Raw genomic sequence first — 25420 nt, forward strand, 5'->3', positions numbered from 1 at the left:
TTTTTGGTGACTCGAAGAACTGGAAAAAAATAATGTGGGGTCAAACAAAACCGTTTGATTCAGTTTTGTCAAAATGAAACCAAACAAAATGTTTGGTTTCTATTTTGACAATTTTTAAAGGTTTTTGACTATGTTAATAAAACGGAAGGACATTTTGAAAGGAAAAGAATAGAAAAATCAAAATGTTCCATTTCAAAAGTGTCAGAATTTGTTTCAGAATTTTTTTAAATTTTTTTAAATTTTTTATTTTTACACAAACAAATTTGGCGAAACTGACATGAATTCGCAAAATATTTTGGTGTCACTGAACCTGCATGTTTTGCTGAAAAATTTTCCCTCCAGCAACAGTGGGAAGGCTTAAAGTGTACAGGAACAAGTTCTGGGAGTGCTTTCCCATCTATGGGATTAACCCACCTGTCCTGTAAGTCTAGGGTCAGGCCTTTCATACCCCCTTTCCCCCTACCAGCCTTAAGCAGTAACAGAAAACAAAAAAAATAGATTAAACCAAAATGTGATGGAGCAAGGGGTAATGCTGTTCTACAGATACCAAGCAGCTTAATGAAACTGAAGGCAACAAATAAACTTTTATGGGTTAATTTTCACACCAGGGTGCCAAAATACCCATTTCAGGCACTCAAGCGTTAATTGCATGGAGTACTGACTTGGCTCACCTCTGGCTCTGACATAGGGGATGTAAAAAATCATTATTCTAATATTACAGCGGGGAAATGGAGACATAATTATGCCCACAAACGCATATGGAGACACTGTCAGAGCCAGGAATAGATCTCAGCCCTGTACGGGAGCCACAACACCCAATAAGCTTAAATACCTCTATCAATTTCCCTTTGACTCTTCCTTCCCAGCTAAATTTCCCTGGTTTGACATCCTTAAAAAATATCCTGTGCCTGGAAATGGCTTTGCAATAGACTGTACATGGGTGATTCTAGCCCACCTTTGCTCTTCTGGTACCAGCGGGAACCTTCAGTGCTGTGGCTTGCAGCTCCAAACCATCAAATACAGAGTCACTCTACTTACAACACACAGGCTCTGAAGGAAGGTGAGGCAGAGTAAATATTTCCTTTGAACAGGAGTTTCTATATTTCCCTCACAGACTCCACTGGACCGCCATCTGCACAAATGAAGATGGACTGTGACCGTGGAAAGTCGTCCAAACCCCAGGGGGTCAAAGTGAGCAAATCAATTTCCACCATTTGCTCTTCCTCAAGTAATGCCAACTGCCATGAAAGCCACCCCATCCAAGGCCCTGCGAGGCGAGCTCAGGGTAGGAACCACAGTGAAAAACTGGCCCCGTCCCCAGATATCATGTCAGCTGCTGCTAGAGAGAGTCAAATGTCAGACTTCTATAATGGCAATGTGGCCATGGGGTGCCCCTCTGATGCCTCAGAGAAGCTCCACCAAAGGGCAGCCAAGGAGAGCCGGCGGAATGGGGAGACCACTCCGAAGGAAATCGTGGCAACAAAGAGCATAGCCAATGCCCCCAAGGATTCCCCCATCAAGCGTACTTTCCTGTTTGGGGCAAAAAGAATTGACAATGGCAGCAAGGTGACCCTGAAGAAATCTACCATCCATAAGCCGCCTGAGAAGGGTTGTTCTCCACTAGCTGTTTCCAGAGAAGGGATGGATGGCTTGAGAGGAGAGAGGCAGGCATGGTCCAGCGTGACCCAGAGAAAGAAAAGGCGAGACCTTTTCCCAGACTCAAAGGTTTTCAGCCACATAGACGCTCATGTTCTGCGTGTGAGCGAGCAGGTAGGTACTGTAGGCACAAGCTTCCTCCAAGGTCTACATAGATATTGTGAATGAGAAACCAGCCTTTTAATGCTTTGGCTAATAATGAGCCTGCTTTTTGCCTTATGAGTCGAGACAAAAATCACAGCGGGAGGCTGCTGTGGGCATGAACAAATGGCTTTCCTCTCCAGCAAAATTAAAACAAGGGCCAAGGTGTGTAGCCTTGGATCAGCCTAAGATGCAAACGTCCTGATTGCTAATAACAGGTTCTTTTACTGAGGTGGCTACATAAGAAATTGTATTGAGTCGGTGAAGTATGCACAAATGTATGAGCTTTGGTTAGTACAGACAAGCATAATTGAAATTGTAAGCAAAGATTACACAAAGAGTAGAATAAATATAACCCCCTGGATCATACATATATACAGATAAACATTCCCCCCACCCAAGTTGTTATACTTACAGCCATGTGCATACTTACAACTTTATGGTGGCCATTAGAGACAAAGATGAAAAAAATAGTAAATGGAGATCACCACCAGAGAGCTTGTTCGTATTCCGCCATTCGATTGTCCCTGGTGTCCCAAGTAGGGGTTGGTCTGACCATCTTTTTCATACACATTTTCCTTATATCCCTCCCACATCTGGGCTACTATTTGATTTAGGTCTCAGCCCTCTGTCCATGTTTAGTATTACGGGGGACCGTAATCAGGGGTACGGCTCATTTGTGTCACTTCATTTCCTACAGTTTGGATACGTGAATGTGGTTTCTCTGTGGTTACATGTACCAAAAAAAAAAAAAAAAAAAAAATCAATCCCCTAGAAGTGTTATTTCAAGCTTAAGCTGCCCTTTTGTGGTTTACTTGTTTCTCACAAGATGCATATTGCCAACTGTTATAACCCTAGGTCACGCACTTCGGGCTAACTAGCTAGGCCTCATGCTTTGCAAAGCCTTTAACAAATCTTTTTACATTTGCTTTCCATGTTAAAATGTGTTAAGATAGTAAAATTAGTAGAGCTGTAATTTAATATGCATTAACACAGGCTATAATTTAAGTTTGCACCCTAAAATCAGGTTGGGCTTACAGGTCAACAGGTGCCCAACCTGAGACGCCTCAGAGGGGCCTGAAAACACCGAGTACTCTAAAAACCAGGTCCCTTTTAAGGTGTCAGGTAAGGCACCCAAAACCAGCCACATCTAGAAATCTTGGTCCCAGTTGGCTTGAGCCAAGAAGAGTCTCCATGAGAGACTTGTAGTCAGGCTCATACTGTATTTAGCAGTTCATGACAATGACTTAAGTCTGGGCCAGAGCTTAAGGAGATCCTATGTGATAAAATGAGGCAGCAAAAAGTTGTGCTTAAGTAGTTTGGGCTAGAAGGCCAGTGTCTTTCTTGTTCAGAAAAGAGAGAGCGAGAGAGAGCACCAGAGACAACCACAGGGTCTGTCTGTGTCCGGCCAGGGCCGTCGCAAGGAAGTTTCGCGCCCTAGGCGAAATTTCCACCTCGCGCCCCCCCCCCCCCCCCCCCGCCCCCCCCCCCCCCCCCCCCCCCCCGTGGCAGCTTCCCCCATCGGGGAGCCATGCGGCAGCTCCCCACCTCAGCTCACCTCTGCTCCGCCTCCTCCCCGAGCACGCCGCCCCCGCTCTAATTCTCCTCCCCTCCCAGGCTTGCGGCGCCAAACAGCTGATTGGCGCTGCAAGCCTGGGAGGCAGGAGAAGTGGAGCGGCGACCGCGCGCTCGGGGAGGGGGCGTAGGAACACTTAAAAAAATTGGGGGCACCGCTTTTTGGCGCCCCCAAACCTTGGCGCCCTAGGCAACCGCCTAGTTTGCCTTAACGGTAGCACCGGCCCTGTGTCCAGCAGCTGCAATAAAGAATCCCTTTTTTATCCAATACACCTGAGTCCTGCTCATTCTCAACCATGAGGCATTCTACTGGGTCCTCTTTCCAGGCCAACCACTGAACAGACAATCAGAAGCCAATAAACGCTAAACTGGGTGTAAGATTCAAGCCAGCTCCCTGGCACATCTCACCACATGAGGTTTAGAGAGTGGTGCTCTATAAGGTCTAAAGTTTAACTGCAGTTGTGCAATGATACATGTTTGACTGCATAAGAGGTCCAGGGATTGGCACACAAACAAATTATAATGACGCACTATTACCTACACTAAACACCACCAGGTTAGCCTCAAGACCACCACAATGTGTCAAAGATCCAACAGTTTAATTGACGACCTTTTGTTACTTACGCACCAAAGGTTAAGTAGAGAGAAGGCAAAAGTTCAGTTATTTACTCGGTGCTGAAAGTAATTGCTTTCCCTGTTCTGTAGAAATCTGTCATTCATACCCAGCCCCAGGCTAACATCGCTTGGGATTTGGAGGCAATTAATTTTGTCTCCATGCAAGCTTGGCTTCAGGACCATGGAGATTACCTCATATGCTAAAACGGAGCTTGGGAGAGGTGGAGGCAACAGTAACAAAAACAATAAAGGCACCCCTGGGAATAGAGAGCTGTACAAACCACCCACCTGCTTATTTAAAACACTGAATGTACTGCAATCTGGTGCACTTTGTCATTTTCCCCTCTCCGGAATTATTATTGTGAATGCCGACAATATAATAATAATAATTAATGGAGATATCCCATCTCCTAGAACTGGAAGGGACCTTGAAAGGTCATCGAGTCCAGCCCTCTGCCTTCACTAGCAGGACCAAGTACTGATTTTGCCCCAGATCCCCAAGTGGCCCCCTCAAGGATTGAACTCACAACCCTGGATTTAGCAGGCCAATGCTCATACCACTGAGCTATCCCTCCCCTCAACAAGAAGGCAACCATCTACATTGCAGATGTGCATGGGTCCAGTACGTTCTGCCTGTGGGGATCACCACTGTTCAATGGCACAGGTCTTCCCTGGGGTCAGGAACTGCCTCCACCTCTCCCCACATGCCAGCCTCGCTGACAGCTCCCCAGAACGAGTTTCTCTCCGCAAGAGACCCAACAGGGAGCCCTTCAACTTTAGACTCAAAGCCAAATCAGGCCTTAAGCCAGCTGGGAGCAGTGCCGTTGACCTCAGTGGGGCTATTTACACACATAAGGGTTTCTCCTGTGACTAAAGCTTTGGGGGGGTTTGGGAGGAGGGAACCCAGTCACTCAATCCAGAGTGGTCAAGTGGAGCCACTGGCCCCGTTTACCTAGCACCTAGAAACCGTGGCCCAAATTCTCAGCTGGGCCCAGTATCCACAGGCATGATCAGGAGCAGGGACTGCCGAGGACCTGCTTGCAGATGCCCATTTCTGGGATCTGTTCCTAGCCAGGTCTGGCCCAAGTGTAGTTGAGAGCAACCTTGGGGCTGCTCCATGCCATGTGGTGACTCACTCATGCTGTGTGAATCCCCAGCTAGCAAGTTCTAGCCATATTTTGACCCTTTCACACCACGGGAGGATGCAAAGGGACCAGTACTTACAAGTGAGTCTGGCCCTACCGTGAGCACCATACAAAATGACAGATAGACATTAACGTATCTCGTGATACACATTCAACTTGCTCACATAAACTCCTGTCCTCACCAGATAAAATCAAAGCCGGCTTTGCTGTCAGTCCAGACCATCGTTCAGCTGATTACTGACAAGGCCCGAGGCAAGCTGGAGACCGTGCGAGCAATATGGATGTGGCTGTGTCACAATATCCGTGAGTACGTTTTTCATTCAGCTCGGCTCATAGTAGGGTGATTTGTCTAGATTGAGGAGGATGGTCATTAGGAACTAGCCTAGGCCTCGGGAGCCCCAGGCTTGATTCCCCTCCTTCACCAGAAAATTTGCTAGTGGTACCCGCAATTTACACCAGCTGAGGGTCTGTCCCCAAGGTTTTACCAATTCTTCTTTCATTTGGGGAGTGGCCAAAGCCTCTGGATAATGGTTGTGGTTTCATTTCCTCCTCTTAGGATATGATGTGGATGGCTTCTTAGGGTTCTCTCAGAAGATCCATACCCCAGAACAGGTCCTGCAGACTGGAAGAGGCGTGTGCTCCGGTTATGCCCATTTATGCCAAGAAATGTGCAGGTATAAATTAACCTAGGTATTACCTTCCCACCAACACTGTGAGAATGGCTGGCACTGCTGGACAAAACATGTTATGTGATTACTTCTGTGCTACGTTGTGTCCGTTCACAGGGTGCCCTGCTCTCTCCTGGAGACTTGACTTTTGTTCTTTCTTGTTTTTGTCACTCTTATTCCAAAATAAAAGCCATTCTGTCTGAACGAACCGTGACCTAGGCAAAGAACAAATAAAGAATTGGGAAGGTCATTGCTGATCTTCACAGCCAGCAAGCTCCACTAAGGGGCTATTAAAGCAATGGAGGTGCCCTGAGCTCAACAGCAAGAACATAACCATAAACATCCTGGAACGGAGATTACAGAAGTCTGAGCTATCACGTCATCTGAGTGGCCAGCAGTTAATTAAGCACCAACTCTGAGGGGTTTCCAGCCTAATGTGTGTTTTCCTACCATGAATGTTTCCATCCTTACAGGGAGGCAGGTTTGAGCTGCATTGAAGTGTCGGGCTATGGGAGAGGTACTGGATACCAACAAGGGCAAAACTGCCAACAAAAGAAATCCAACCACATGTGGAACGCAGTTCAGCTGGAAGGGCAGTGGTACCTGCTGGATGCATGCTGGGGTGCAGGCACTGTGGACACGGAGAAGAGATTGTTTATACCCAGGTGAGACACTGACCCCGTCACAACCTCTCGTTTCTCATTTCCAAACATAAAGAAATCCACTTATTTCTGATGTGACTAAATTAGCCGTTCTCGGCCTTTCCGTACCGTGACTCCATGTTACAACAGAAAAAAGGTCCAGGGTCCCCACCCTCCCCCTCTCATCTAGTCCTCAAGAAAGGGTTAGTAACTGCGAATCCCTGAAACCTGAACACAGACCTCACCCCCAGGGATCACCAGGCCCCCATGGTTGAGACCCCATGGCCTAGAACACTGGAGAGACACTTTTATTTAATACATGTAAATCAGTAACTCCAATACATCAGCCACCTTGGCTCATTCTATGGTGATCTGTGAGTTACAGCAGGAAATTGGGAATCAGTATTTCTGGTTGCTATCCCTGCCCATATAACTTCCCACACCATTCTGCAAAGAGAATCATGAGCTAGATCCCACAGCATTCAAAACAATGAATGTTTTGCAACTGATCTGAACGGAAGGAGAATCAAACCCTATATGGGGACAGTCAGGGATGGCATATAGAGGTGGATTCATTTTGGAATCCATCTCTAAGCGACTAAAGTAGATCAACCCAGTTTCCTCTGTCCACCCACAAATAGCTCTCCTAAAACAGATGTTGCATGCATGGATTCGCACCCCATGGTTGGAGTGCCTCATGGACCTAAATACTTAGAGATTTGATCCAAAGCCTATTGAAATCAAAGGGAGTTGCCACATTGACTTCAATGAGATTTGGATCAAGCCAGAGGTGGGAGCCTAAAAATAAATTATATAAATTATAAACACACACCTCTACCCTGATATAACGCGATCCGATATAACACGAATTCGGATATAACGCGGTAAAGCAGCACTCCAGGGGGCGGGGCTGCGCGCTCCGGCGGATCAAAGCAAGTTCAATATAACGCAGTTTCACCTATAACGCGGTAAGATTTTTTGGCTCCCGAGAACAGCATTCTATCAGGATAGAGGGGGGTGTGTGTGTGTGTGTGTGTGTGTGTGTGTGTATATATACACACACACACACACACACACACACACACACACACACACACACCACATTTTGTAACACAATTGGGCATCTGACAGGGGAAAATCTGAAGAGTTAGCACCAGAATGCATGTTTTTATTGAAAATGCAGTTTTAAAAGTCATGTATTTTGTAAATACAGATTTTTAAAGAATAGTCAAATACTACCTTTTCTCCCACCATTAGTTTTTGATTAAAAATGTGTCAGCATTTAAGTAATTAATCTCCAGTTCCACAGCCATTTTATTATTATGAGGCTCTAGACAGAATTGCTGGAGGTTTCTCAGCCCATTCTAAGTAAATAATGATTGAGTCAAAATTATTTATCAAATTTAAAAATATTCCATGAGATGTTAGAAACTTGACTTTTTTTTTTTTACTCTAATGCTGCATAATGAAGGCATTGTGCCATTACTAATTGGCAATTCTTTTACTTGGAACAACTTTTTTAAAGTATCAGCTTGTTTGGGTTGTTTTTGAAGAGTGGAGAGGGAAAGAGTGGAATAGACAGCCATTGTCTCAGGGAACAAGCAAATAACTGCTTCCTCTGGGTCCAGTCCAAAGCTCACTGAAAGTAGTAGGCATTGGTCCAGTTGGTTAAGTCCTGATGAACCTATCCTGTCTGGTGATGAGTGCCCTCAGCTCATGTCGAAGTCAATGGAAGTAGAGGGCCCTCAGCAAATCACAGGATCAGACCCTAACCTGAGCACTAAGCCCGCTCTGCTCTTTAATACTGATTCCCAATCTCCTGCTGTGACTCACAGGTCACAGTAGAATGAGTCAAGGTGGCTGATGTACAGGCGTTATTTGTTAATCTGGTTCTGCTTCTACAAAAGCATAACCCGATCCAATGGCCATCTAGCGTCAGCTTCCAAATTCAAACCAGAAATCAGGTGCACATTTTTAACAGCGAGAACGATCAACTGTTGGAGTGATTTATAACCAAGATGGGATGTCTTACTAAAATATCTGATCAAGCGTGGTTGAGTGACAACAATTCATCATCATCATCATCATGTTCCTATTATGCCTCTGGCGTTTAGGGCAGTGACAAGTTCCCTCCACTCCTGTCTGTTTCTGCCAAGTCTTTCCATGGTTCCCCAGCTGTGCCCCAGGTTTTTCAGCTCTGCTTCCACAGCTGTTCACCATGTTGTTTTCGGGCGGCCTCGTTTCCCTGGCCTTCAGGTGTCCATCTTGTTGCTACTTTGGTGATGGAATCAGTTTCTATCCGAAGCACATGACTGATCCATCTCCAAGGCCTCCTGGCAATTATGGTGCTCAGATCCCCTTGGCTGCACTGTGTCAATAGATCTTGGTTTGAGATTGTTCTGGGCCAAAAGATACGGAGAGTTTTTCTGAGGCAGGTTGTATGGAATGAAGACAATTTGGACATGTCATACTTTCTCATTCCCCAGCATTCTGCACTATAAAGTAACATTGAAAGTACGCAGCTCTGATAAATCTTGAGTTTGGTTTTGGTGTTATATTTTGATGATTTCCAGATTGTATTTAAGCTCTTGAAGGTGTTCCTGGCTTTACTGATTTTGTTCCGGATGTCCTGGCTTGTTCCACCATCCTGGCTGATGGTGCTGCCCAAGTATGTGAATGTTTCTACACTGGAGTACACCAGTACTCTATCTGTACTGGTGATGGTGAGGCAATATTAAAGATCGTGATATCTGTTTCATTGCGTTTGATTTTCAGTCCAATTTGCTCGCTGAATGCATTGAGTCGAGTTGTTTTTTCTTTTCAATTAAGCAGAAGGATTAAGATAGCCGCTTTAATACTTGAAGGGTGATAAAACCCTAAATGGAGAGGAATTGTTTAGGGTAGTTCAAGGAAATATGGGAAAAAACTTCCGGACAGTGAGATCTTATGGACTGTGGAAGAAAATATCACAGGAGCCCCCACAGTCCCTACCGTACTGTCCAAGGGAACTGAACAAGATGACTTCATGAGCCCATAGGTGACTCTCACATGGATGATTCCACGGTATTATACTAAGCCAAAGTAAAATAAAGATTTTATTAGGCCTGCAAAGATTTTTCCAGAGTTAACGTACCAGATGGGTGTGAAAGGCAATCTGTAGCTGAGGCCGAAGGTCACAAATTCTAGTGGGGCCTCTGGAGAGAGCTTCTGGAGGAACTGGGTTCAGAATGAGGAGGAGATGAAAGGCCAAAGCCCTGGATTCTGAATTTAAGCCCAGGAAGCAGCATGATCCTGCACACGTTCCAAATGACGTTACATGTCTGTGCGCTAAACCGGAGGCCGCATTCACCCCTTGTTTAAGCAGATCCAACTCTGCTGAAGTCCATGGTGCTGTATCCTCAGACTTCGGTGCTGAAGGAGGGGGCTGGGATACGAACGTGTGCAGTGTCCTCATGTTGTGGCCTGGTTTCCCCACTCTTGCAGGTATGACGACTTCTTCTTTCTACCCGACCCTGAGGATTTCATTGAGACCCACTGGCCTGATGAGCCGGAATGGCAGCTTGTGCAGCCGCGTGTCTCGCTGGAAGACTTTGAACAGAGAGTTTTTAAAACGTCGGAGTTTTTCAAACTGCAGCTCTCCCTTCTCTCTCCAAACCGCTCCCTTCTCAAAACAGGTAAATGCAAAGCAAGGACCTCCGTTTACAGCCACTGACTCCTGGATCCTGATTATAAGGCGATATCTTTTTGCAGATATGGGCCCCAATTCAGGAACGGGGCACAAGCATGTGCTTAACTTTAAGCACATGCATATGTCACATTGAAGCCAATGGGTCTTAAGCAAGCGCTTAAGTGCTTTCCCGAATCAGAGCCATTGTGTGGTACAGTGACTGGAGAACCAGGAGTGAAGATGCCTGAATTGTACTTAATCTGGGCATGTCACTTAATCCCTTCTGTGCCTTAGTTTCCCCATCTCTAAAGTAGGTACAATACTACTTCCCTATCTCACAGTACAAATAAGTTCTACTTAACTGTTTGTAGATAACTGTAAGATCCCTGAAACATCATTTCAGTGTTCACAAAGCACTCTGCTATAGGCAGCAGCATAACAAAAAAGTGGGACATGAGTTTTCTTTCTTCTAACATTGCTGGTGCAGCGAGATTACAATATAAAGCATGATTGAAACATTCCTGTCCTATTTCTTGAGGAAGAAGGGTTTTTCCCCAATCAGTGGTAGTTTTATAGCTTTCTGGGTCAGATACAATATGACCTTTACCTGCCTGAGAATCCTTTGTGTAGCTAGTTAGCTTTCCCAGTGTCCATCGTCCTTGGCAGTCAGTCAGGTTTTTCTGCCATTTATTTTATCAGCCGGGAAGGCTTCTAGGGAAAAGTAATCTTAGAAATTATTACAAGGCTTAAGAAACCGTTCTGAAGAATCAGTGGATTGCTAACAAAGCACAGCGTAAAGCTTTTGATCAAGAGGAGTCATTTACCCGGAAATCCAAGTCACGCCATATTTCAGGAGGTCTGGGCTTTGCTGAAAGTGTTGGGCATATACCTTGAATCAACGATGGAAGATATAGCCCTCCTCCCCCTGATCCCCACAGCGCTTTACAAGTAATGAAGCCTCACAACAGCCCCGTGGGGTAGACATGTGTTACTACCCCCCATAAGTGTTTGGCCAAGGCCAAACAGTGACAAAGATGGGACCGGAACCCAGAATTTGTGTGTTTCAGTCTCCTGCTCAAACCACCAGACAGGCTCCCTTCCCTACTTGAGTGATGTACTGTTCAAATACAAAATTAACCTATGCATAGATATGTATTATACATATGCATACAGAACCCAAGCATGAGTTATCCATTCTTTCCATTGTAAGTATTTAGATTATATAATTTCATAATCATGGACTAACTCGTCTGATTAACAGTTGGGTTCAATTCAATTCAATTCTGCCACCTCTGCTCATGTTAAGTAATTCATTACCATGCAACCAGGCCCAGCATGCATAGGAATAGGCATTCTGAGGCACTTTGAAGACGTCCTTGTGTTAATACAAATCGATGTGTACAGTGGACCGCCAAGTTAACGCTAGTTAAGGTTTATATAAAGTCAGGAAGAAAATCATGGTTACAAAACTCTCCCAGATATTTCACCATGCAGCGTATAATTTACAGAGCTAGTCAAAATTTCTCTACTGAAACATTTTCCTGCTGAAAAATGGAGTTTCACCGAAAACAAAGTTTTTCACAGGATAACATTGTTTTTGATTAAATTTTGTTAGTTTTCACTGGGGAAATGTCAAAATGTCAAAACAAAAATGAAAGGAAAAAGTTTTATTTTATATCAAATTGAAATTTTTGTTTGGTTTGGTTTTTGAAAAAAATATTTTCAAATTGGAAAATTGCAACCTTTTGATTTTTCCTTTCTCCCAACTTTACCACCACTGAATGCAACAGAATGAAGGAGGTTAAGTAAAAATCCCCAGGGGGAAAAAAAACCTATTTCCTTTTTTTGTGGTCCCCCGCCCTTTTCCCACTCTAACTTTTGAAAAGGTCTACATTGTTGAAAAAGTTAGAAAAATTAAATGCTAACTTTGCTAATCGGCAACTTTTCAAAAGTTGAGTGCGTTGTTAAAGGTTGCAGAGTGGCAGAGTTTCATTTTTCCCTTTTCTGCTTTGTAACTTCTCCAAAGTTAGATAAATTTGGAAAAATTAGAGTGGAAAATGAAAAAGTGTGTGTGGGGTGGAAACGGGATGGGAAGAGCTCCTAAATATCATTCTATTGGCTTCAGTGAGAGAAAAGAAAGAGAAAGGGGGAAACGCAAAAATGTCAAAATCCTTTTAGCATTCAAAAATTTGAGCTGAAATCAAAACTTCATTTTGAAGTAGAAATTTCATTTTTTTTTTTATTTCACATTTTCCCCATTAAACCTCAGAACATTTTAAACATTTTTTTTAATAAGGATACAAATGGGGTGAGTGACCAACTCTAGTAATTTAAGTACTAAAATTATGCTCAGCAACCAGCCCTGTATCATGAATACGCTTAAAAGCCAAATTGTGAGCTACACCTTAAATAGGTCTCCATTTTATGCATGTGCAAAGTTAAAAGTATAAAAAAATGGAGGCTAGTGTCTGAAAATTTATTCTTAAGAGTCTAAAATGTCAGTGCAAATGCGTGTGAGGCGTCTACTACAAAAGCTGCCCATTTCTCCCTATTAGTTTCAACACCAATGGCCAATATTGTCACATGTCACTATTAGTTTTTCTCCATATTTGGGTACTCAGCTTGAGATGCCTCAAAGGGACCTGACGCTCAGAAAATACTGAGCATCCACCCTTTACATATCATGCCCTTTTAATGCCTAGTGTTATTTTGCACCAGGAGTAACAGAACAGAATTTGGCCCTGTGAATTTAACCTTTTCCTGTACTAAGTCAGTTAAGTGGCAGATGCCTTAGATACAATAGCAGAGAAAGAGTTTTTTTAAACAACATTTTTAGAAATTAAAAACGTGCCTGCACTTTATGGGGAGTGTTTTCCTGAGCAATCCAACACACACCCTGAACATCTGTAGTGTTACCCTGGGTTTTGCTGAACCCAAATCTCTTGGTAACTTTACTCTTTGTGAGTAGGGTTGCCAGCTGTCTAATTGCACAAACCCAAATACCCTTGTCCCGGCCCCTGCCCCACCCCCCACTCACTCCAGCCCCCTTCCCTCCGTCGCTCGCTCTCCCCCCAACCTCACTCACTTTCACCGGGTTGGGGCAGAGGATTGGAGCCAAGGGGTTCGGAGTGTGGGAGAGGGCTCCAGGCTGAGCCTGGGACAGGGGGTTGGGGTGCAGGCTCCGGGAGGGAGTTTGGGTGTGGGAAGGTGCTCAGGGTTGGGGCAGGTGGCTCGGGGTGTGGGCTCTGGGAGGGAGTTCGAGTGTGGGAGTGGGTTCCCACCTGGAGCAGGGGGTTCGGGGTGTGAGCTCTGGGAGGGAGTTTGGGTGCGGGAGGGGGGTCAGGGCTGCAGCAGGGGGTTCAGGGTGTAGGCTCTGGCCAGGCAGTGCTTATCTCAGGTAGCTCTTGAAAGCAGCAGCATGTCTGGTATCGGCTCCTAGGCTCACGGGCGGTCAGGTGGCTCTTCGCATTGCCCCTGCCTGCAAGCACCACCCCCGCAGCTCCCATTGGCCACGGCTCCCCGTTCCCAGCCAATGAGAGCTGTGGAGTCAGCGCTCAGGGCGGGGGCAGCACACAGACCCCCCCCCGGCTGCGCCTCCTCCTAGGAGCTGCTGCTGGATGTGGCGCTGCTTCCAGGAGCGGCACGGAGCCAGGGCAGGTAGGGAGCCTGCCTTAGCCCCGCTATGCCACCGCACTTTTAGTGGCCTAAAATCTCCCGGATTGGCTTCAGTAGCCTCCAGGAGATCGAGCCCTATTCTGGGAGGCTCACGGCCAATCCGGGAGTGTTGGCAACCCTGTTTGTGAGGCGGAGGCAGGAAATCAATCAATCGGGACACGGCCCGTCTGGCCGATAGTTGATGCAAGCAGGCAAACAAACGTGCGTTCACTCTAAATAAAACAGAAGCTTTGTCTCCAGGACTTACACACGTCGCAACAGGTTAGTAGAGCACCCCACATTAACCCCAGATTAATATTTACCCGAGGACTTGAGGAGGTCTTGGGTGGATGTCTGTAGACTTCCAATGGCCAGCCTTCCGTCTGCAGGGGAACTTGAGAGGTGTCCAAGAAACGGTCAAGGTTTTCCAAGTGTTCGTGTATCCACCGACCTCAGATCTCTTCCTCCTTTAATACCCCAACTGTTAGTATTACATAGGTTAGTCATCAGAAAAACTGCTGAGCAGAAACTACGTTAAGTGTGGAGTTTTCCAGCCTGTCAGGCAGAGAATTTTCTATCAGTTAACCAGCTGTATTTCACATAGCAAGAGTTACTGTTGGCCGACTTTCCATCGTGCGCTACTGTATTCTTCAGCAAAAAGCTCGAGTCAGGAGGGTACAGGGTCATGTTTACACCTCACGGTCACTCACTTCCCTCTCTGTGTGTTAGTTATGCTAACGTTACACAAACGGCCTTTCTAACTGCTTTTAGCAATGAGTAGAACAACTGGTATTCCGGCTGCGGGCAGTGGTCCAGGCATGTTACTAGACTCTGGCCTATCAAAAGAATTCCCCCCTCCTATGGTAGGATTGGGAATTAAAATACATATATGCAGAAACTGCATTGGAGCTCATCTGTGGTTTCACCTGCCTTCTCCTATATAAAGGAATCTTCAGAACACCAATGGAATAAATTCAGTATTCCCCAGATATGTTTCAAATGTATCCTTTAATTATCTTTTAGAGTTTCCCTCCCAAAGCAGAATGTGTTGTTCTCTATATCTCACCATCTTTGGCTTGGTTGAATACAATGTGCTTTTCTTTCTGTCTGTTTAAAAATCCTAATATGATTCCGCCAACCAGGGCAGCAGCTTAGGAAACGGACGTTGGCCGAATTTAATAACAAGCAAAACTGCAGTTAATAAATTCTGTCATCAGTAAGGTCTCCGATGGAGACTTGCCAGAGGATTATTGTTTGTACTTACTGCATGAGCCAAGTCACAACTTTAACAAATCAAGGCAAAAAAACAAAAAACAAAACCCAGCCACTTCACACTTTTCACACGTATGTTGGGTATTTGACAATACCAAAACTCCGGATTTGCACTAAAAATGTCCATTCATTATTTTGATAACAAAAAGCTTCTTCTTATATGAAAAGCTTTTGAACCTAGGGCAGATCTCCTATACTATGATATATTTATATTGTTTGAATGCTTTGAACATCAACAATTTCTTACTTACGTTTCACTAACTTAAAAGATGTAGTAAATTCTGATGGGGGCAGCACAGCTGCCCTGAGGCAGCTGCATTTAACAGTGGGTTGAATAATCCAGGTGTATGCGGGACCGCATTCAGCAAAGCCCTTCAGCATCTGCTTAACTTTATTCACATGCTTAAATCCCTTTGAGGCCTATGGAACATACGCATGTGTTTCAGCACCTGGCTGAACCAAGGTCACAGGCTGTATAGCACTTTGATAGCCTTCAGGAGTTAAAGGGACTTTATAGCTTTGATTCTCTACAGCCTTTCATCGTCTCATATTTTACACCTATGCAGAGAGGGGGGCGCAAAATGCGATTAAACGAGGATGTTAATGTTTAACTGCACAGGGGTAAATAACTGCTGATGGAGTGAGGTGACTTGCGAGTTGCTGGAAGGACTCTGAGAAGTATGTTATGTCAGCAAATTCAAAAGAGTGCAGCTTGAATTAACTTATGGAACCCTCAAACTTCTAAACATCAGGGACATCCAGACCCCATCATCCCATACTTCCAAACCAAGAAAACGGATCCTCTTATCCTACAGCAATGGCCAAAATGTTAAAGGCCTTTATTGTTTTAGTTTTCACCAAAAAGGTTAGCAGTGATCAGACAACTTACATCAAATGTAAATGGGGTAAGCTCTGCGGCTGAAATAGGGAAAGAACATGTTGAGAATTACTTAGACAAGTTAGATATCTTCAAGTCAGCTGGACCTGACAAAATACATTTTAGAATACTTAAGGAATGCTCTGTAGAGATCTCTGAGCTATTACCTTTAAGAACTCACGGAGGATGGGAGAGATCCCAGAGGACTGGAAAAGGGCAAATAGAGTGCCAGCCTATAAAAAGAGGAATAAGGACAACCCAGGGAATTATAGAATCATAGACTTTAAGATCAGAAGGGACCATTATGATCATCTAGTCTGACCTCCTGCACAACGCATGCCACAGAATCTCACCCACCCACTCCTGTATCAAACCTGTGTCTGAGCCACTGAAGTCCTCAAATCATGGTTTAAAGACTTCAAGGTACAGAGAATCTTCCAGCAAGTGATCTGTGCCCCACGCTGCAGAGGAAGGTGAAAAACCTCCAGGGCCTCTGCCAATCTGCCCTGGAGGAAAATTCCTTCCCGACCTCAAATATGGCGATCAGCTAAACCATGAGCATGTGGGCAAGATTCACCAGCCAGCACCCAGGAAAGGGGGGAGGGATAGCTCAGTGGTTTGAGTGTTGGCCTGCTAAACCCAGGGTTGTGAGCTCAATCCTTGAGGGGGCCACTTAGGGATCTCGGGCAAAACCAGTACTTGGTCCTGCTAGTGAAGGCAGGGGGCTGGACTCTATGACCTTTCAAGGTCCCTTCCAGTTCTAGGAGATAGAATATCTCCATTAATTTAATTTAAAATTTAATTCTCTGTAGTAACTCAGATCCCACCCCATCTAACATCCCATCACAAGCCATTGGGCATATTTACCGCTAATAGTCAAAGACCAATCTTATTATACCATCCCCTCCATAAGCTTATCAAGCTTTGTCTTGAAGCTAGATATGTCTTTTGTCCACACTACACCCCTTGGAAGGCTGTTCCAGAACTTCACTCCTCTGATGGTTAGAAACCTTCATCTAATTTCAAGTCTAAACTTCTTGATGGCCAATTTATATCCATTTGTTCTTGTGTCCACATTGGTACTGAGCTTAAATAATCCCTCTCCTTCCCTGGTATTTATTCCTCTGATATATTTGTAGAGAGTAATCATATCTCCCCTCAGTCTTCTTTTGGTTAGGCTAAACAAGCCAAACTCTTTGAGTCTCCTTTCATAAGACAGGTTTTCCATTCCTCGGATCATCCTAGTAGCCCTTCTCTGTACCTGTTCCAGTTTGAATTCATCCTTCTCAAACATGGGAGACCAGAACTGCACACAGTATTCCAGATGAGGTCTCACCAGTGCCTTGTATAACGGTACTAACACCTCCTTAACTCTACTGGAAATACCTTGCCTGATGCATCCCAAGACCGCATTAGCTTTTTGCACGGCCATATCACATTGGCGGCTCATAGTCATCCTGTGCCTGGTCAGCTTAACATTGGTTCTCAGAAAGATAATGGAGCAAATAATAAGTTTGTAAGCACTAGAAGATACGGTGATAAGTAACAGTCAACATGGATTTGTCAAGAACAAATCATGTCAAACCAACCTAATATCCTTCTTTCACAGCGAAACAAACGTTGTGGTTGGGGGGTGGGGAGCAGTAGATGTGATATAACTCAACTTTATTAAGGCTTTTGATAGAGTCTCACATGAACTTCTCATAAGCAAACTAGGGAAATATAGCTTAGATGAACCTGCTATAGGGTGGGTGCATATCTGGTTGGAAAACCATTCCCAGAGAGTAATTATCAGTGGCTCACAAACAAGTTGGAAGGGCACTGAGTAGGGCCCTGCTGGAATCTGTCCTGGGTCTGGTTCTGTTCAATAAATGGTTTGGATAGTAGCATAGAGAGTACACGTATAAAGTTTGAGGATGATACCAAGCTAGGAGGGGTTGCAAGCAATTTGGAGGACAGGCTTAGAATTCACAATGATCTTAAACGGGCAAAATGGTCTGAAATAAATAGGATGAAATTCAATAAACACAAATGCAAAGTACTACACTTAGGAAGGAATAATCAACAGAACAAATACAGAATGGGAAATGACCGGCTAGAAAGGACTGCTGTTGTAGCCATGTTGGTCCTAAGATAGAGACAAGGTGGGTGAGGTAATGTCTTTTATTGGACCAACTTCTCTTGGTGAAAGGAGACAAGCTTTCAAGCTTACACAGAGCTCTTCTTCTGGTCTGGGAATTGTACTCAGAGTGTCACAGCTAAACAAAAGGTGGAACAGACTGTTTAGCATAAGTAGTTAACATGTATTCTAAGGGACCATTCAAGGCGATGTGGCCCATTAACAGCCCTGCAGTCATGGAGCAAAAAAAGGGGGGTTAATGGGTTACAGATTGTGATAATAAGCTATAAATCTAGTGTCTTTATTAAGCCCAGGATAATTTTAATGTCTAGCAAAGTTATGAATTTAAATTCCCAGGCTCATCCTTTGAAAGGACCGTGCAGGTTTCCTTTGAGAACGAGGACTGAGAGGTCAGATATGGAGTGATCACTTTGTGGCAAGTGTTTGCCCACAGGTGATGTGGGCTTTTTGTTTTTTTATCATTTTTCTATGAGAGTTCATTTGAGCGCATAGTGATTGACTGGTTTCACCCACACAGTTGTTATTGGGGCATTTACTGCATGGATAAGGTACACTGCTGTTGTGATAGGCATGTGTAGGATCCAGGGGTCTTGAACGGTGTCCTGGGTAGCTATAATTATATGTTTGTATTGCAATAGTGCCTTGGAGCCCCAGCATGGACCAGTAGTCCACGGCACTAGGTGCTGTACAAACACACACACTATCCATCCTCCTAAAGATCTCTCATTAATAATGTTTTCTTTTAAAAGATATTCTGCCTCTGCCTTAAAATACAAGATATGCACATGTATCTGTGTCAAAAGAAAGTTAAAAAGCCAAACAAGAAAGACTCAGAAAAGGAAAAGTAAGGGACGCAGAGGTGTAAATTGCCTCAGGCAATCTAATAAGTTTGCACAACTCCTCTGTGCTGTGTAGCTGAGCTCTAAGCTGTATAATCAGAACAAACCTTACCCAGGTCATTCGTCAGGTACGCTCTGTGAAACTCCTGCATTTCCCCTCCTGCTGGTTTAGAGCTGCCTCCCAGACAACAGCGCACTGAATTTTTCTATTTAAGGTGACACCCCCCCCCCCCAAAAAAGGGTGGGAACTTGTCTGATTACAGTCTGGCTGACTGCTGTGGGATTTTCTCCCAGCTGTGCTGCAATCCTCTGAGCTTCCCAGCTGCTATGATAGCAGCACGTCAGATCTGCACCTCCGATTCCTGCATCCAGTTGGAGAGCTACTGTAAAAGTAATGCTCTGGCTGGGACACGGGGTTTGTCACGTAAGTCTAAAGTTCAGGGAACGGCTCCCATTAACAATGGGCACTCTGGAAAGCGACCTAATAATAACGCTAAAAGCACTTTCCATGTGTAGACCTTGAAGTGCTTTACAAGGGCGAGGCGGTTTCTTCACTCCCATCTAACTGGTGTGGAAACAGGGGGCACTAAGAGGAGAAGTGACTCACCTGCTCAGTAAGGGCTGGGTGTAGAACCCAGATTTCCTGATGTTACTAAAGAGAGAGGCTTTGGGCTGAGAATTAAGTTTACTATGATGCTCACACTGAACTATGATCTTAAGTGTTTCACCCCTTCCCCTTCCTACAGAACACGGAGAAGCAACAGTCTCTCTGAGGAGCACATATCCAGCAGAATTTAGCTACCATCTCTCCAAGCTCTGTGGCGACGTTAGCAAAGAAGTGTTAGGCACGACTCACGGGATGCTGACGGTGTCTGAGAAGAGCATGACTCTCAAAGTTTTCCCCCCTATGGAGGGCTTGTTCGAGCTGATGGTCTTTGCGCGCCCGTCGGATGCTCAGAACCCTTATAGCTGGGTGTGTTCCTATCAGATCAAGTGCCTAGAGTCACATAAGAAAGAACTGCCTGAAAACCCCTTTCATTTCTGGGGCCTCCATCCGAAGGGGAAAGACTTTGGGATTGAGGAATGCAACTGCGGAGAGGACCTGATTGTTGTTGCAACAGGAACTTTGCTGTTGACGCTACAGACATCTAGACCCTTGCTGGCCACGTACCAGCTGGTGAATAAAGATCTAGACACCTCCCTGAGCACAAAGTGCCTGGCCTCTCAAGCAGAGGAGGACAAGCTGAGTTGTCACGTGCTGTGTCCTTTTCTTGGTTACTACAGGCTCTCGGTGTTTGTGAAAGATTTAGAAGGTGACCTCTTCAAAAACGCAGCCAACTTCCTCATTTGTTGCTCTGGTCCCATCAACCAGAACGAGCTCTTCCCCTCTGGCCTCAGCATGCACTGTGGGACAGGGATCAGCACCGGCTGTAGGGGCTTTTCTAACCCCAGCCACCCTGCCGCCATCATCAACACCAACCAGGGTAAGTGCAACATCACGTTCCACACCAGGGCGGACACCGAAGTGACCGCCATCCTGAGTAAGGACAAAGTCACCAACACCAAGTACCCCATGGAGAGATACATCCTGCTCACCCATCTGGGAAACAAGGTCAGCATCTGTATCCTGCTTCCTGAATCGGGCCTCTACAAAGTGGGGCTCTTCAGCAGGAACCAGGACCACAAGGACTTTGCTCACGTCTGCGACTACGTCGTCCGCTGCTTTTCCGAGCCACGGTGGCTTCCGTTCCCCCGAGTGTACAGCACGTGGAGGAGAGGCTGCATCTTGCTACAGCCCAGGACGGGAGTGCTCCAGGAACGAAGCTGGATCAGGTTCAGAGTCAAGCTGCCAAAAGCCTACAGAGCTCTCGTGGTCGGGCAATCCAGGACTGAACTGCAGCCAACTCGCAGCAAGATCTGGGAGGGGGAGGTGTACACCGGGCTCGCTGGGACTGTGCTCAAGCTGGCGGTGAAGTTCAGTCAGCATTCCACCAGCATGGATGTCATCCTGTTGTTCGATGTGGAAGGCAGCTCCCCCAGTTCAGAGGGGGCTTCAGGGTAAATGATCCAGAGATACGGGGAAGCTGGAAATGATCAGGAGAGTGATGGAGGCAAGCAAGAAGCTCTCAAAATTGAGGGGCTCTGATAAGACACAGAAATAAGTCCAAAGTACCTGCACGTCAGGTGGAGTTGCAGAATTGTACATTGCACATCACTTCCCGCAAGATATGCTTAGATGCTTAGAGATGATGCAGCAATTTAATTAGAACCAGAACACTGAAGACTCCTAATAGTCTACATGTTTCGGGGGAAACCATTGTTCGACGCCTCTCCAGGAAGATTGTTTCACTGCTTATTACCAGATTGAATAATGGTTCGGCATGTTTTATTTGACATTTCTTCAAGATCTTGGGAATTAACAGGGTTTTCTTCCTCTTAAGAGCAAAACAAAACAAACACCTGGAGCCAAAAGCATCAGGTGGTAGCAATATTTTTAAAAACATAAATATGTATATAAAGGAAGTTAAGCATTTCCTGATGGAGTCCATGCTATCAAGGGAGAATGTGTGTCATTTTTAACTGCTGCTTTAAAATTTCTTCCAGGAGCTGAAGAACGGAGTCTACCAGTCCTTCACTAGCCCGCATGATGTGTAAGTGTCCTGTACATGTGTGTGCTGAGGATTTGGAATGAGAGCTGGGAGTGGGTACAGCAGTCAGGAAAGCAGTGCCTTGGCCTAGATACATCATATAAATAATTAAAAAGTCAGAGAAGCAATTCTAATCTGACATGCCAACAGACACCCTTGTAGCAGAGCTAAGAAGACTGCACTGGCAGCTTGCTACATATAACAGAATGGATTCTACTAGTCTCATATTCTTCCAGAACATGTGTATCATTTATAAACACAGAGTAACTACATCACCAGCCACCAAAACGCAGCCACCTCTGGGGTGGTGCTAGACAATTTAACGTTGCACAACAATATTATGTGACAGTTTTGGATAGGAAGAGCTGGCAACTGTATCCAGCTGCACCTCCAGAAGGAATCTTTAAAGCAGAGTTTAGCTCGGCATTTCCACCTTGTTTGGAACATAGGAACTGACCCTCTTTTAGAAGCTTCTGTCATTGCTGGGGGACTAGAGAGCGCAAGAGCGATGCAGTGGGTCTCTGCACAACATCTAGTGAAACCATCTCCACACCCACGCTGCACTGATGTTTTAAATGGAAATTCGGGCTGCAATACCTTCGCATGAGTTCTAGGGTTATTTCGGGATGCTTTTAAAGAAACAGACAGGGGGCACATTAAGCTTTTACTTAATTTCAGTCGGCTTTTCCAGGGCATGGAAAATAATCAAACAGCTGAGCTGGTACATTGGTGAAAGCCAAGGGCCCCATTTTACAGGAGCTGAAGAACTAAATGGGAAAGCACAAAAGTCCTGGAATAATAGGGAGAAAATCCTGCCAAGGAACATGATACAAGGATAATTATGAACCGAGATGGATCTGCCTAGGCAGCGTACACACTGCCAACAGGCTAGAGGCACAGAGCACCTGGCAAGGAAGGAGGTGTAGTTGTGATGACAAGTATCTGTCAAAAAAGTACGTCTCCCAAGATGCACATGGGCACTCGTTTCACATTTAGGTTTCTTTTTCAAAAAGATGAGGCTCAAGGACAGACGCTGCTCACACTTACGCACAATCCCACTGACTCTCAGTTCAGTGGGGTTGTAAGGACAGATCGAGAACAGAATTGGGTCCAGGGTGCTAAAGATATAGTTCAAGGAAAGTAGGAAACCACGTACCCCAAAAGGGAGAACAGTCAGAGTACCACAGATACAGGACAGCCTATAAATAATTGGGTAGGGGAGGGAATCGCCACTGGAGATGGGAATGTTTGAGACCCTGATGGTTTCTCAACAGGTGCATCGTATAAAGAGGATCTTCCTTTTCCTTTTGTTTTGAAACAATGGGCTGGATTCTCAGCTGGCATAAATGCATTGAAGTCCAAACCGGGCAGTACCTCCTAGTGGCAATACTCTGGGCTGTGTCACACAGCGGCGAGAGTCAATGACTGGGAGTAGGGGAACCTGGGCCCTTCCTGCTCCACAGGGTTCCAAGCCAGGGCCCAGTAAATAGTAGTTCAAAATATGATTCCAAAATATGGCCACCCCAATGCCTGATCCCGGCCGCATGGGGCCTCAGTGGCTTCTTGGCAGGCGCCTGCACTACACAACTACTCTCCTGCTCCATCCACCTAGACTGAGATGAACTGCTCCCTTTTGAGCTCAGCCTCCACTGTGAGCATGCGCAGCAGGGGCAGCTGGGCAGGGCTTTCTGGGCCCACAGCTGCTCCTTAACCCTTCGCAGTACACCTTGATTAAACTGAACAGGATGGTGCCACTTTATACTAGCTGTGGATCAGGCCGAATATTTCCCCTCTTCCCCCCCCAAAATCAATTGAAGAAGAGGGAAATGAGCTGCCCAAGCAGGCCAGACAAGGTGATCATAACGGTCCCTTCCGGCCTTAAAAACCTATGAGTCGCCAAGGACATTTGATGTGTGTCATGTTCATACTCTCCTCTGTATAAAGGAGATCTGTCTCCTTTGTGCACCAAACCTGCATGGTATTACCCTTCACATGTAAGGCTTTCCCTTCCGCTCAGATCCCTTGTTGTGGGAGTCACTTGGCTGAAATGTCACCATTTATTCTACCTGTCTCTCTCACAAAGATTATTTAAAAGCGCTAAAGCGCTTAAAATTGGATGGTTAGAGAGGAGTACAGAACTGGACCAAAAGAGCAACAGAAAAAAGGGGTATCTAGTCAGAAAAAGAAATGATCTCACAGGCTCCAATCCTGCAAGCAGATCTACACAGGCAGAGAGGCTCAGGAGACAACATAGCCTAGAGCTCAGAGTGCCGCCTGTGAGTCAAGCAGGCTGGATTCTCGTTCCAGCTCTCCCATTTAACTGGTGCGTGACCTGGGGCAAGTTCCTTCATCTCCCTGTGCCTCTGTTTTCCCTCCCCCTTTTGTCTTGTCAATTTTGTAGACTTTAAGGCCAGAAGGGACCATTAGATCATTTAACCTGACCTCCTGTAGAGCACAGGCCATTCCATTTCACCCAGGCAGCTCAGCGTTGAGCTCAGTAACTGGTAGGTTTGATTAAAGCACGTCTTGGGGTTGGGCTAAAGTGCATCTTCCAGAAAGGCATCCAGTCGCCATAGATGGAGAATTCATCACTTCCTGTCGTAGTCCGTTTCAGTGGCGATTCACCCACACTGTTAAAAAGCAACAGAGGGTCCTGTGGCACCTTTAAGACTAACAGAAGTATTGGGAGCATAAGCTTTCGTGGGTAAGAACCTCACTTCTTCAGATGCAAGTCTGTTAAAAAGGTGTGCCTAATTTCTAGTTTGAATTTGTCTGGCTTCAACTTCCAGCCATTAGTTCTTGTGCTGCCTTTCTCTGCTTGACTAGAGAGCTCTTTCGTCCCTGGTATTTTCTCCCTGTGAAGGTACTTTGACACTGTAATCAAGCCATTTCTCAAGCTTCTTTTTGATAAACCAAACACACTGAGCACAAAGTGTCTCATCAAAAGGCATTTTCTCTAACCCTCCGGTCATTTTTGTGGATCTTTTCTGTATCTTCTCCAATTTTTCAATGTCCTCTTTAAAACGTGGACACCAGAACTGTACACAGTATTTGTGATGCTGCCAGACCAGGTGCCTGCTCATGCCAAGGCCCCTTGGCCTCTGAACACTGACAAAAGCACAGCTGGAATCCAGATGGGCTCACCCATGTGTTAGTGTTGTTAAAATGGTATTCGATTTATAAAAAATGTGTTTAGACTTTATGAAATGCTTGTAAGCTGCTGCATGCATTAATCTCATTTATAGTCTTTGTACCCCATGTTATAAGGTACTATTTAAATGTTTTCTCTAGAACTATAAAAGTGTTTGCAATGAAACTGGAAAACCCCTGCAGTCATTAGTTTACCACAAGAGATGTCATCTCCTGCCCAACAAAAGGAGGACTATAGACATCAGATAAGCCATTGTGGACCATCAGTGGACAAAAGACTATGTTGATTGCTCCCTCCACATCCATGAAGAGGAGATGTGCACAAACGCTCATCCCATCGGCTTGAGCTCTGGGGAAAGGGAATAAAAATTCCAGTAAAGAAGAAATTATTATCCTTGTGCTGCTTGGACTTCAGGGAGAGGGCAAGACTTCTAAGCATAAGCAAGGGATCCCTGGCTGTTTAGCTTGCGTTAACCCTAAAGGACTCACACAGCTTGCACATTACAGCAGCTTCTATCGCTTTTTGGAATCTAAGGCCTTGTCTCCACTGCAGAGTTTTGTCTCCAAAAGGCAGCTTTGGACACACCGCAATGCCACTTTGGGTGACAAAACTCTTCAGTTTCAGCGACAAAATAAAACCACCTTGACGAGAGGCATAAAGTCTTTTGCAGCAAAGTTAAAACAACAAAGTATCAATGTAGACACTCCTGTTCATTATGCCACCAGAACTGG

The 25420-nt window shown here is 45.3% G+C and overlaps 1 protein-coding gene across 1 annotated transcript; it reads left to right on the plus strand.

Annotated features, from left to right (window-relative positions):
• The first annotated feature begins 1140 nt into the window (after nucleotides 1–1140).
• Nucleotides 1141–20952, plus strand: LOC112102477 (kyphoscoliosis peptidase-like). The gene is made up of 6 exons (XM_026647796.1): nucleotides 1141–1770; nucleotides 5318–5435; nucleotides 5689–5806; nucleotides 6274–6465; nucleotides 9925–10115; nucleotides 19637–20952. Exons 1-6 carry the CDS (start codon nucleotides 1141–1143, stop codon nucleotides 20950–20952), a joined length of 2565 nt encoding a protein of 854 aa, XP_026503581.1.
• Nucleotides 20953–25420: the final 4468 nt, after the last annotated feature.

The sequence above is a fragment of the Terrapene carolina genome, unplaced genomic scaffold, assembly GCF_002925995.2.
Source record: "Terrapene carolina triunguis isolate 2854851 unplaced genomic scaffold, T_m_triunguis-2.0 Scaffold66, whole genome shotgun sequence".
NCBI lineage: Eukaryota > Metazoa > Chordata > Testudines > Emydidae > Terrapene > Terrapene triunguis.

Coding starts and splice junctions, on each gene's coding strand:
- LOC112102477 (XM_026647796.1), top strand. CDS start 1,141: ATGAAGATGGACTGTGACCGTGGAAAGTCGTCCAAACCCCAGGGGGTC. Junction 5,807..6,273: donor TTATGCCAAGAAATGTGCAG/GTATAAATTAAC, acceptor CCATCCTTACAG/GGAGGCAGGTTTGAGCTGCA. Junction 10,116..19,636: donor CCGCTCCCTTCTCAAAACAG/GTAAATGCAAAG, acceptor CCCTTCCTACAG/AACACGGAGAAGCAACAGTC.